General features: G+C 33.6%; 1 protein-coding gene across 1 annotated transcript; it reads right to left on the bottom strand.

The window, feature by feature from the left end:
* Nucleotides 1-2,011: 2,011 nt before the first annotated feature.
* Nucleotides 2,012-11,046, bottom strand: LOC107823010 (uncharacterized). Its single transcript, XM_016649592.2, has 18 exons — nucleotides 10,669-11,046; nucleotides 10,448-10,549; nucleotides 8,923-9,005; nucleotides 8,670-8,754; nucleotides 8,494-8,580; nucleotides 8,063-8,124; nucleotides 7,752-7,933; nucleotides 7,577-7,637; nucleotides 7,049-7,226; nucleotides 6,502-6,540; nucleotides 6,354-6,415; nucleotides 6,200-6,236; nucleotides 5,605-5,654; nucleotides 4,963-5,032; nucleotides 4,428-4,500; nucleotides 3,875-3,951; nucleotides 3,722-3,790; nucleotides 2,012-2,239 (listed from the first exon to the last, which is right to left on the bottom strand). Exons 1-18 carry the CDS (start codon nucleotides 10,747-10,749, stop codon nucleotides 2,180-2,182), a joined length of 1,458 nt encoding a protein of 485 aa, XP_016505078.1. The 5' UTR covers nucleotides 10,750-11,046; the 3' UTR covers nucleotides 2,012-2,179.
* Between the last annotated feature and the right edge of the window lie 1,993 nt (nucleotides 11,047-13,039).

Here is a 13,039-nt window from a genome sequence, read left to right as displayed (position 1 = left end):
TAAAATTTATAGCTGGAATGAACATAGCAACAAGTCCATTTGCGAACACTTAATGGAATAAAATTACATTCATCCTTGTATGCCATGAAGAAAAATGACAACAACAACTATACCTCAATTTCAAGTAAATTAATGATCGAGTATATGAATTTCAAGTAAATTAATGATCGAGTATATGAATTTTTACTGTCTATATTATGCAGTGATAAGAGTTAAAACTATTGAAATCAAATAGGCCTTATATAAATGAACTTTAAACAATATCAATCATTTTTTCAATAAATAAAAAATATCAATCATATAGCATAAATAGTGGAATTAATTACATATCGACCAAAAAATTCATAGCCTTGTCCTTGTGCTTTCATGTAAAGGAGTCCTCGCCTTATCCGTTACAGATAAATTAAGCACAATAACAAATAATTAAAGCTACTCTCTCCGATCCAAAATAAGTGATTTTTTAGCTGTTTTCACACAAATTAAGAAATTCACCTTTTAACATTAATTAACAATGAAATTGACCATATTAACATTTACTATCTCTTCACATAAATACTCCTAACACATACTCCAACACTATTTACTCCAAGGGCAATGTAGGAAAAAACAATTAATTCTTTTTTGAATCTGGAAAAATCACTTATTTTGGACCACAAAAAAAGGCCAAGAAATCACTTATTTTGGACCGGAGGGAGTACTAATCAAGAAAACAGAAAAAGAAATACTAGGACACTATACTCGTTATAGCTCCTCAACTAATTCAAGGGATATTAGTGCCTAAGAAACATGGCTTTTTGACAATTATTGAAAGAACTATATCTCTTGTCATATATATATATATATATATATATATATATATATATATATATATATATTATATTATATGTTAAATCGTCTTAATTTTCTTGATGAAAATTCTGCCTTCACTCCGCTACTTGCTACAAGCAACATAAGTACAGAGTAATCAGAATAAAGACAGAAAAATAGACAATGTAAAGTGTAAATATCTTATTGACGATCTTGAATAAGCTTCCAAAGGAGTGAAATTCAGAGACATTGATACAAGTAGCAGCAAGAGCTGAGCAAAGAGCAAAAAGTAAGTAGCACCAACTTTTACCACTACAACTATTAGAAAGAAACAACAAGATATGCATTTGAGAGGAGTAAGCACTATAATATGGATGGTATTGCTAGTCAACTGAATGGAGATTTATTCTTGAGATAATGAAGCTAAAATATTCATAGTCTAGTTTTACTGTATGTATCGCGGGAGAAACAACAAGATATGCATATGGGAGGAGTAAGCACTACAATATGGATAGTATTGCTAGTCAACTGAATGGAGATCCATTCTTGAGATAATGAAGCTAAAATATTCATCTTGAGAATATTATGATGCTCGTCGATCATGGAGGAATAAAAGCCTTGGAATTGGAAAGAAATGTTCTAATAAAGAAAGTGATCGATTTAGAGTACTCAGTTGTGTTTGATGCTAAATTTCGAAAGAAGATGTGGATTTTCATGTGTGAGATATTGGAATGTCTTGTTATGTTCTTTGGATTAGTGCGAAATGATATGTAATGTTAGTGTTATTGTAGCTTAATTGTTGTCTTTTATTATGTAATGAAGCTTTATGTTTTTATACAAGGATTTAATAAAGTCATTATCGTTCATTTGTTGTGTCTATGACTGAGTTTATTTGCTATGATAATTAGTTAGGTGTTATCAAATAGGTGTCTAAGTAAACTGATATGGAGCTATGAAGTGTTTGAGAAATGACTATTATAACTGACTTATATATGCCCCTATACAATTCGAACTACGTCTAACTTGCCCTCACATATATTCCACGTGACTTTATGAGTCTTCCGTTAGTGATGGAGGGCATATATGAGCCCATTTGTTGACGGCAAGGGCAGAATAGAGACCAACTTTTAACGGAGGGCTAGCCTGTCCTATTTCATATAGTAAAAGGGCATTTTAGGCCCTTTTCCACTATTGGAAATGAGGATAAAAAAATGTTGAAATCAAATAAGCCTATATATATGAGCTTTACACAACAATCAATCATATATTACAAAATAATTGAATTAATTACATATCGACCAAAAATTCATTGCAGCCGGCAGCCTTGTCCTCCTGCTTTCATGTAAAGAAACTATTACATGTTCACCAAATATTATTGCAGTCTGCATCCTTGTTCTTCTGCTTTCATGTATAGGAGTCCTCGCCTTATCCTCTGCAGAATAAATTAAGCACAATCAACAATTAATTAAAGCGACTAATCAAGAAAGAATCAGAGAGAAAAAGATATAGAACATTCCTCGAGTAATTCTGGGGTTATTAGTGCCTATGAAACATGGCTTTTGACAGAGGCGGGCATTGGCAGATCTACATTGAAGGATGCAGTGCACGTGAACCCATCCTTCTTGCAAATAATGTCAATTTCCTGTATGATTTCCTGAAAGTTTTGCTATATAGAGCAGTTGGCACCCATGCTCAAAGTTTGGTGCTTGGTGCCGTGGTTCGAGACCTATGTTGCGCGGACTCTCCAAAATGCTGCCACACCCGTATCGGATCCTCCAAAAATGTACTACGTTTAGGATCCGACACGCACCCGGCCACATTTTAGGAGAGTCCGAGCAACAAAGTTCGAGACACCAAATTTAGTCGGCATTCCGTTATATTTTTTTTCTATTTCTTTCTTTTGACTTCCTTTTATTTCTCTTCTTTATTGCATCCGGCCTGATAATTCTCCGAGACTTCATGGTATACAAAAAATTAAGGATTCGGAGATTAGCTATTGATTACTTCAAATTGAGATTTGTCTCTACTTTGAACCAATATGTATTTGTTTCATTAGAAATACTTTATGTGACTATAAGATCTAAGTTACGTGATGAAATATAATTTTACATGATGAGATTGTCCCAATCAATTTATTTAACTTTATATCCAATTTCTTTAATACGATATATAATTTTCTATTTATGGTAAGCAATTCACATAAACAGAATTAATCATGAGCTCTCAAACTTTTTGATATTTTCGTGCTAAAATTTGCCCAAATTTCAGATTTTACGGCATTAAATTATCATTACTATTTTACGTTCCTCTTTTGTTTTGAATATTGAAGGTAAGAACTAAAAAGATGTAAGATAATATTATTCAATAATTATACAGATTATAACTGATAAAACTAATGAACTAAAACACAAATTTAGACTTAAAAGAGTATAATTTATCGCTTTGGTTAATGTGCAAAATTAATAATAAGTCATAAATTACTAAAGTTTTTCACATCACTCGACATTATGACAAGCATCAATTTTACGTTAAAATCGGTGGTGAACCCATGGTATTAAAATCGTGGATCCCCCTCTTGAGGCGGATTCAAGATTTCAAATATTTGTTAAAAGTTTGTGAATTTTCACATAAAAATCATTACTCCCCGTCGAAAATACTGGGTTAAGAAGAACTCAATGTCGAACACTAGATCCACCCTTGGCTTTTGACTGTATCTACATTCTACATGTACGTTTCTAAACCTTCTTGTCCTATGTTAGAATAAGTAAGGCAATTCCCTTTAGTTGCTCAACTACCCTTTAGCCTAGTGCCCATGACGTGCTACAAGAAACCTCCATTGTGTGACGAGACCTTATTTTTGAAGAAATGAGTTCAAGAAAAAGATAATTTAAATGAAGTGGTAAAGAACAAATACCTCATGTGTATCTCTTATCTGAAGCAGGTCTAATTTCTCTGTTGGTCTATGACTGGTCAAAGTTGTAAGCTGCATTCATTCATGCGCCAAAACATAAATTACTAATTCATGTCTACTACTTGTTTTTAACTTGAATAAGGATTTAAGTGTTACCCAAAAACTTAAGCGCTCAGGATCCTGTGGTGATGGCATCAATCCTTCCGCTTTGAAGAGTTCTGCACGTCTACGATCTGCAGGCAAAGTGTAGGTCATGATTTTTATACCGAAAGGATATTAACCAAAAGAATATTTAAGCTGTACTAAACTAGACAAAGCAGAAACACTAAGGTCAGCTCTCTGCCTGAAGCCATCCAATATATTACTAGATTGACAGGGACGACAAGTTTTCCAGGTCGTGTTCACCGATTGGGATTGATAAAACTAACTTTTTTTTAATTATTTAAAAGGTTTCATTGATATCACACCAATAAGGTGGTAGCATGCATTTGAAGGATCAAAAGACATGGAATCTCATCCTACAAGTGGTACTTCTACTTTCGAACCTATCTACGAAAGTGGTACTTCCACTTTCAAAACCTATCTACGAAAGTGTTGTAGCTTATGCATTGGAGGATCAAAAGACATAAAATCCCATCCTACAAATGGATCTATTACAATCATTTAACACAAAGGAGCAAGAAAGGGAAAACTCTATTAATGACTTTACCTCCTGCTACTTCTTGTGCGTTCCTCAACCACCGTTGAGCAAATGCTGCCGCCTTATTTGCCATCTCCAGTAACTATCAGCAATTGACAAATTACAATTGAACATTTATAAACTAAGACACTTGAGCGACAAGCTAGAGTTTGAAAAGCATTAAGCGCTTGGCAGTGAATTAGATCCGCGTGCAGCAAGGCACAAAACACATGCAGTATACAAATACAAGTACACACACAAATGCGCACACAGCACACAGTATACACAAGTAAGCACATAAAAGAGTTGAAAAGCATAATCTACATGGTCAATAAGAGAAAGGAAAAATTATCTCATATGAAGTATAAGGCTGTCAGTAATCTAGTTGAATTTTAGAGGAATCCCAAAGAAACATTTTGCCCAAAAATCCTCAAACAGAAAGCACAAGAAGCAAGTATCTTTCTTTTAGGAGGTAAATAAGAAAAGATTAATATGCCACAAAAATCGGGATTGCACATAAAATGGATCAACAAATCTCTCTCAGAGGAATTGCAGTACAACTTACTTCATGCCTCTCTCTTGTTCCTTCGGCTGGGCATATATCATGTATCCATTCAACCTCAGCAACACGATACCTTCATAATAATGGCCGGGGAAAAAAAAAAAAAAAAAAGCAAGCTTAAGGAAGCATAAAATAGCAGAAAAATAGAAAAATAATCGCATAGGTGCCTAATATTTTGGGATGGCATTGGATCCAACCTCCTGACTCACTGCAAAGCAACAAAAGGACCAATCCAGAGGTTTCTTACATCCCCTCCTTTGAAAAACTTCACGGCTTGGCTTCTTTTATAAGAAAGTTATTAGAAGATTTACTTTTGAAAAATAAATTTAGAAAAAACAATTTATTCAAAACGTTTGTACAAAAAAGGAAAGTCCAAACAAGAGGAAACTAATTCCTTCAAGTTCCCTACACTTTTGCCAGGACTTATTATGGAGAAAACTTTTTTCTTGTGAACCTTTTGAACTGCTTTTCCTACAAACCTGCTTATAAACGCACAGAAAAAGTCAGAAGTTACTTTTCTGTAATTCCTTTTACTTTGGCAACCAAATGGTACCTGAATCTACGTTTCTGTGCCCTTCTTACTTCTTTTTAAACTTAATTACCTATTTCCATCTCTACCAATAAAGAATTGGTAATTGAACTAACCCGTCTTGATCCCAATATCGTACAATGCGGCATCTACGTCGACTTTCAACCTGCATAAATTTGTGATAAATCAGACACAAGTTGAAAGAACTTTGAAGATTTGTAAGAGGAAAGAAAAGATTCAGCAGAATTCCGGCTTTCTTATGGTGGGACATATAGACATGACACCACCTCTGGATTGAAATAACAGCTTTTTGAATTCATCCTTAAGAGAGAAACAACCAAAACTCGGATTCATTTGGCAAAGAAATAGAATTCTCAACTTGCTGAAGGGAAAGTTGGTCAAAGTGTTCAAGAAGAACATTTTCACTTGCTTAGGGGCACAAAAGTAGCTATAGTGTTCACTTTGACACAAACGCTCAGGTGCACCGAGGATATTGTACATGGATGCAAAAGTACACATGCTTTTTTGTGTGGTGAAGAACCTTGACTATTTCACACTTAAAAGTCCTCATATAGCAGTTTGCACCCATATATTAATGAACTCGTAAATATTAATGAACTCGTAAGTAGTAAATAAGCGATGCTAATAGGAAGGCTCATGGTACAAAAAGAAAAAGTAGATAATGGGATGAGACAGAGAGCTGATATTCACCTCCAGATAGAAACGCCCGTCTGGAAGTGGCTCACATCTACACGAAGAGATGCAGGTTATCAATTTCTATAAAACAAGAATAAAAGGATGGAATCTTTAGAAGAATAACCGTAAAAGATATCCCCAAAATCTGAACTGCTCGCAAAACACCTACTCTATAATCTCCACTTCACAAGCATAATCAGCTATCGAACCCGTCGTAGGATCAACAACAGCCTGCATGATTAACGGTGAAGCCTCAGCCAAAAGTGAAGACTGCAAAACCAATAATAACAACTGAGGAGAAAATCAAAGGAAACTACCATTCCCATTCGACGATTTCCTTCCATTATCCTCCTAACCTGTTTCAACAAAACAATTTGTGAACTTTTGAAAGAAGAACGAAATAGGATCCATTGCTGTTGAATAAAATAGGGAGGCTATCTCTTGCAAAAGTAAGCAGGCCTCACAGAGTAAGCAGGCCTCACAGATTGAGCAGTACCGTTGTTTTTTTTTGGGGGGGAGAATTAACTAAATAGGATAATCCTACTTCTTTTTTATAATAATTAGAACTTCTATTGGTGATAAGTTCAATCATCCACACATTTTTTACCTCATCTTATCATTTTGTCAAAGTAGCACAAAAGTAAATTTTCTTTCAAACCTTGTTCTCTTCTCAATCTATATATCTAGTAAACTAAGACACAATAATTGAGGCCATAGGCAATAAAATTCTTTTTTTTTTTTTTGAGAAGAAAAGATATAGAAATACAATAATGATGATTCACCTAGGTTGTGACAACCATGCGAAAGAGGCAAAACTGCATTCTACACTAATACTCAAGAATATAATAGTTAAGTAGCACTCACCATAAGTCTGTAACGAGGTTCAAAAATGTTAAGTGCAAGCTTCTCGCATGGTAGAATAACGTCCATGACAAAAAGAGGCAGCAAGTCAACACCAAGGTTTATCAGACTGTCATTCTCAGCCTTCCTTTCAGCATATTCCTCAGGAAAATTCTTTTCTATTATGTTATTCAATGTTACACTGAAAAAGTGCAAAATAAGAATGAGGCAGTAGCCACACAAGACAAAATATAGATAAGGTAATCTCAGTCACATGGCAAAATGTGTTCAATTAACTCATTAATATTAGTGAGAACAGTCATCAAGGAGTGTAAAGGTACAAACACGATATTTTATTCCTTTTGCAGGAAGACTTTTGGTCCAGACAATCAATCTCTTTTATAGCATTAAAAGAGAGGAAGCAACGAAGCATGTGACTGAATGACCAGTAGGATCAATTACTATCATAAAAAGAAAAACAAAAATAGAGAGGCTGTAGTCTCAGCAGTAAAGTGTAAAACAAGTACAGAGGATGTACCATAAGCAACTAACCTGATTGCACATGTTCTGGGACTAATGAAAAGAACTGTTCGGCACAATGGGCATCTGTTATCTAGAAAAAAGTTAATCCAAAGGGCAAAACAAGAGTAAGAAGAAGAGAATACGGTGGTCGTAATTCAATATATTCAAAGAAGCTGGGGTAGATAGGTAGGCAAATAAAACTTACATCGGTCCATTGATTGGAAGAGGCATGCACGGCAAAAAGAATGTCCACAAGGAGTTGTTATAGGTTCATATAATAGCTTTAAGCACAGGGTACAGTCAAAATCATCACTGCGTTCTGGTCTCCCATGGCTTCTCATTCCAAGTGTAGCTGTGATCGATTTCTCCAAATTTAGAAGGGGATTGCTACATCGCAGAAGAAACAGCAATTAAGAACTCGCCACATAATCAAACTTTACCACAATGCTTCTGGGTAACAGAAACTAATATGAGAAAGCATGCTGTAGTTATGCTTATTACCATAATTTGCTTTACCTTAGGGGATTCACCTGAAGGCCTGAACGGATTACATCTTGGGCTAGCTCATTTTTTTCTAACTGGCAATTCAAGAAATTTGAGAAGAGTGTCAAAAAGATTATCAGCCAACCAAATATTTAACAAGAGATTGGAACTATGGGAATCTCCTTCATTCAAACAATTACAACAAACAAGTTCACCAGAAAAGTAATAAGCATTTGATGAGATAACAATTGAAGCATATGCCGCTCTCATGATAGAACAATGAATATTACGTGGTCCTAATACACTAGGACAAACCCAAATTAGTTATTTCCCCCACCACAAAGTATAAAGAGTTCAGGAAACAACAAAATAAGAAAATAGAAAATTAGGCTATGTTCCAAATGCCACCCATGTTGAAACCATGTGCTTTCAAGTTAATGATGCATGACATACAACGTCCTTACCAAAATGAGTGAGTTTGCCTTCAGAATATATGAGTTTACTGAATTGTTCTGCAGATGCATCACCTTCTCAGCATCCTTTAACGCAAGCTGACATTGAAGTAAAACAATTTAAATTTGCTGCAAAACCTCGTACTAAGAAGGTTGAAATCATAGACTATATCAAAAAACAGACATACCCCAGCAAGCGTTGTAGGATCCAACCCACTCAATGGCCTGTATTCTGAATCTGATGCAGTTCTACTTTTCAGAAATTGGCTAAACCTGGACGAAATTCAGTTATAAAAAAAAACTAAGTTCAGCTACTTGGGAACTGGCAAGTAGTCAAATAGAGAACACAGAGTACAGATGGCAAAGTCAACAGAGACGAATCAAAATGGAAGTTAAACATTCAATATGCATCAGAAATACCAGGCATAAATTAAACTTTACCTGAGGTATGAAGCGCATCTGTTGCTAAGAATGATAGGATCATTTGGCCTAGTGTTGTTAGCTCTTGTGTAAGAATTGATAGCCTGACCAAGGAAATAAACTTATTGAGAACACAAGAAAATAAACGCAACTATGCAAGAACACAAGCCCTTTATATCATGATCAAATAACACATTATACCCTGAAAATCATTCTTGTGAAGGAGCTAGTTTTTGAGGTAAACATTAAAGAAAAATGTTGATCACTATACTAGGCACTGGTATGTTATCAAAACAACATCAAGAACATTACTTCAAACCAGAGCCCCTCAACCACCTTGAATTACCTGTGTCATGTAGTTATAGAAGGATATTGGACCACACACACTAAATTCAAATCCCTAAGTCTCAAGAATTTCTCCAAATCTTTAGATTATCGAACTGCCCAAGAAATTTCACCTCCTCAAGAAACATAACAATAACAACAACAAACCCAGTAGTTTCCCACAAGTGGGGTCTAGGAAGGTTAAGATGTATGCAGCCTTACTCCTACCCCTGGAACGACAGAGAGGTTGTTTCCGATAGACCCTCTGCTAGATAACAACTGAAAAAGAAAAGGTAATTGCAGCAGGTAGGAATAACAACAAGATAAAAAAAAGAGCTAGCTCATTCTTCATAAACCATGAGAAAGTGAGTTCATAAACACTTCGGCTTACATCTTATGCATCTTTCTAATGCCTAAGATAAACTTTTGATTTGCTAACAAAATAAATATTTTGAGTTACAGAATACAGAAAGGTATCACACCTCATAAAAAGAAGATGAAAAATGAAAGGACAAGGGTGTGTTTTGCTATGGAGAAAAATAATTTCCATGATGAACCATTTTCTAGCGTTCAGTTACCAAACAATATTTTCACAAAATTATGGACGGGAGTCGGTTTCCTTTCCAAGTATCACACAGTCATACTCCATATCACTTGCTTCAACCAACATCTAAACACTGTTTCGATCGTTAATGCTAAAAATATCACCAAAATACTGTTCTCATGCCCTATCATCCACCTTGTATGCTTAACATATGCCACCTACTTATACCCAACCAAATGGTAGAATTGGTTCAAAAGATGAATTTCCAAGGTGAATACATTTTTCACGGGAAACATGTTCCTCCGTATCAAACCGCCCTTGTGGGGGTATGATACAAAAAGCAGAAACTTCCTCTAGCAATGAGAAGATACAGGCAAGATTCATGAGATCAGTACTAACATTGGCAAGATTACTAGAGATGAATATAATGGTTTCAAATATATGTGATCAATCAATTCCATTTAAAGTTACCCCCTGGAAACAAGTCATGTTCTTGGGATTCACCAATTGCAATATTTCTGAAAAGCGATCAAATCGAAGGCAGTTAAATTGCACGTTAACTTTTTTTTATTTATTGGTTCCAAATCTTCAGTTCTCAATTCTTTAATAGACAACGTTACTGAGTAACACAGGTACATCGACTAAAGAAAAATATTTATCAAGAAAATGAAAATTTACCTCGTCCCATCTATTCTCACGATATGCTTCGTTGCCCGTTTTTACAACATCGTATAGTTGACTATACCTGTCCCACGACATAGATGGCTCTCCTTCATTCGCCTACATTCATCAGAAAATTCCAGAACAAGTATCAGAATCTAAGTGACTCCACTAAAAGAAATAAAGCCCAAGAACGGTGGACTTGTAATTGGGATTGAGAGAGGAAAAAAAAAACTGACCCATGGATAATCTTGAACATCATCAAGCCCCTCTAAACAAAACCCAGAAGAAGAAACAGAAGCAGAAGCGTCGCCGGACATTGTAGGCGAGAAAATGAGGAGAGCTGTAAAAGAAGAAGTACTACTATTGAACTGAAGAAACTTATTTGCAGGTGAAGAAGGGTATAAAAGCGAATTGTAGTAGTTGTATCGTGTTCTCCCAAGAATCCTTCATTACATACATGGACTGTATTCGTTTACGTGGTCCTTCACTCTCTCTATCCTCTTCTTGATCTTCTCTCTCTCTACAAACTTTTTCAATCTGGCGTTATTGAGAGAGCTTTCGTTCTCAAGAATAAAGGACCCCCAATTTTTTTTCACTTGGGGAAAAAAGCATTCAGGGGTAAAGTCTTCCCTTCATATTTATAGGCCACAAATTGCACCATTCGCTGAAAAAGACAATGAAAGTACTCTTAGGGGTTATGGGGTACAAGAAAGTACAAGGCTCGTATAAAAATTTAATAACACCTTAATACTCTGTTTGATTAGTAAATTTTAATATCGAAATAACTTATACTTTATAGAAGGTGAGTAATTAGCATTGGTATAATTTATACATTTTTCTTAGAAATTATGCAATTGCCATTCTTAACACAACATACCAAACAATAAATAAACAACAATCCAAGCATAACTAATCCCAACATAACTTATCTCAATATACCTTATACCGGCATAACTTATACCGGTATAAATCGTATTCCAACCAAACGACTCTTATGTGATACTTAGAGCCCGTTTGGACATAAGGAATTTTTTCATTTTTTTTCCAAAAGATTTTCACTTTTTTCCGAAATCAGCGTTTGTTCATAAAATTTTCAATTTTCACTTAAAGATGCATTTTGAAATTTTTCGAAAATTTTAAAAACTTCAAAAAGCTATTTTTCAAAAAATTTACTCAGATCACTCACAAAACTTCAAAAACAACCCAAAATTATATTCATATCCAAACACAACTCTCATTTTCACTTGAAATTTCTTTTCACTTTTTTTTTGAATTTTACAATTCTTATGTCCAAACGCCCACTTAGTATTTTATTAGCAATTGTTTAAAAAGGATAATATATTTTTTTTTCTCATAGTAAAATTTATTTTATAACTATACAAATATTATTGCACATTGTGATTGCAAATTTCAAAAGTCTTTCTTACCTTTTAAAATTACGTTCCATATCAACCTGCTTTACATAAATTAAAATAGAAGGAGTAAGTAGTTTAATTTTAATCGTCATTTTAAATGTAATATTTTAATTCTCTTTAAATATTTAACAGTGTAAAACACGTTTTAGATTTTTAAAATTCATAAAATAATTTACTTACCTGATTAATGATAATATAATGTTAAAATATGTAAGAGGGAGTAATCATCAGCAGGTGATTGATATATGACAGGAGCATGATGTAAATAATAGAGAACTGTTTCATATTTGTGTATTTTGCTTTTTGTTTTTTCTCTTGGAAGCATCAACCAAACTTGCCATCCTATTACTATTACTAGTATATTTCATTTACCTTTTGAACGCGATAAAGAATATCGTTAAGTAAATATTCTGGTTGTTTTGTAATTAGGAAATATCTGTTTAAATTCATATCATCTAGAAATTATTTAGAAAACTTTTAAAAGGAACATAAAAAACTTTAAAAGACCGATAATATTAATTAGAATGAATATTTTCGAGTTCATTACTCAAATGGTCACTCAACTATCCCAAATTATTTCCTAAAGTCACTTTTCTTTCGTTTGTAACAACAAAGACACTGAACAATGCCTATTGCATTCAAAAGGTCACTCAACTAAATTTTCCAAATTTTGGATTGCCAAATACCTATTTTACCCTCTAAATTATAAATATTTATCTTCTTTTTTAAAAAAAAAACTTTTTAATATTATAATTTTTCTCTTTTTAATTTACATTATGGACTTACCTATAGAATAGATAAATATTATTTATAAATTAAAAAAATAAAAAGTATTTAAACATATATAATACTGGAATAATAAAATAATGAGAATAGTAAAAAATATTAATTAGAATAATTTGTTAGTAATAATAATTTTAGTATTAACAACAAAAATTCAAAAATTTATTTACACAATTCAGAATGAAAGAAAATAAAGGTTTTAAAATATATATTCCATGCACGTAATATAAAAATAATTATTTAGATAAAGGTATTTTTATAATATATATTATACATTCTTGAAAATTATGCTCAATTATATTATATATATTTCATCCACGACTTAACATAGCATATTTTATCCTATACAGATAGTTCCCCTGCTTTCCGGTGACATAACTATGTTTAAAAAAAATAAAAAGAAGATAAA

The sequence above is a fragment of the Nicotiana tabacum genome, chromosome 6 (assembly GCF_000715075.1).
Source record: "Nicotiana tabacum cultivar K326 chromosome 6, ASM71507v2, whole genome shotgun sequence".
Taxonomy (NCBI): domain Eukaryota; kingdom Viridiplantae; phylum Streptophyta; class Magnoliopsida; order Solanales; family Solanaceae; genus Nicotiana; species Nicotiana tabacum.
The sequence above is the reverse complement of the archived record's forward strand: the minus strand, read 5'-3'. Positions and strand labels throughout refer to the sequence as shown.

Bases quoted from the DNA above. Each gene is read 5' to 3' on its own strand.
- LOC107823010 (XM_016649592.2), bottom strand. From the start codon at position 10,749: ATGTCCGGCGACGCTTCTGCTTCTGTTTCTTCTTCTGGGTTTTGTTTA. The intron at 9,006-10,447 runs GTAAATTTTCAT...TTCCTTGGTCAG, and splicing joins GTGAGAATAGATGGGACGAG to GCTATCAATTCTTACACAAG. The intron at 3,791-3,874 runs GTAACACTTAAA...GAATGAATGCAG, and splicing joins CTGAGCGCTTAAGTTTTTGG to CTTACAACTTTGACCAGTCA.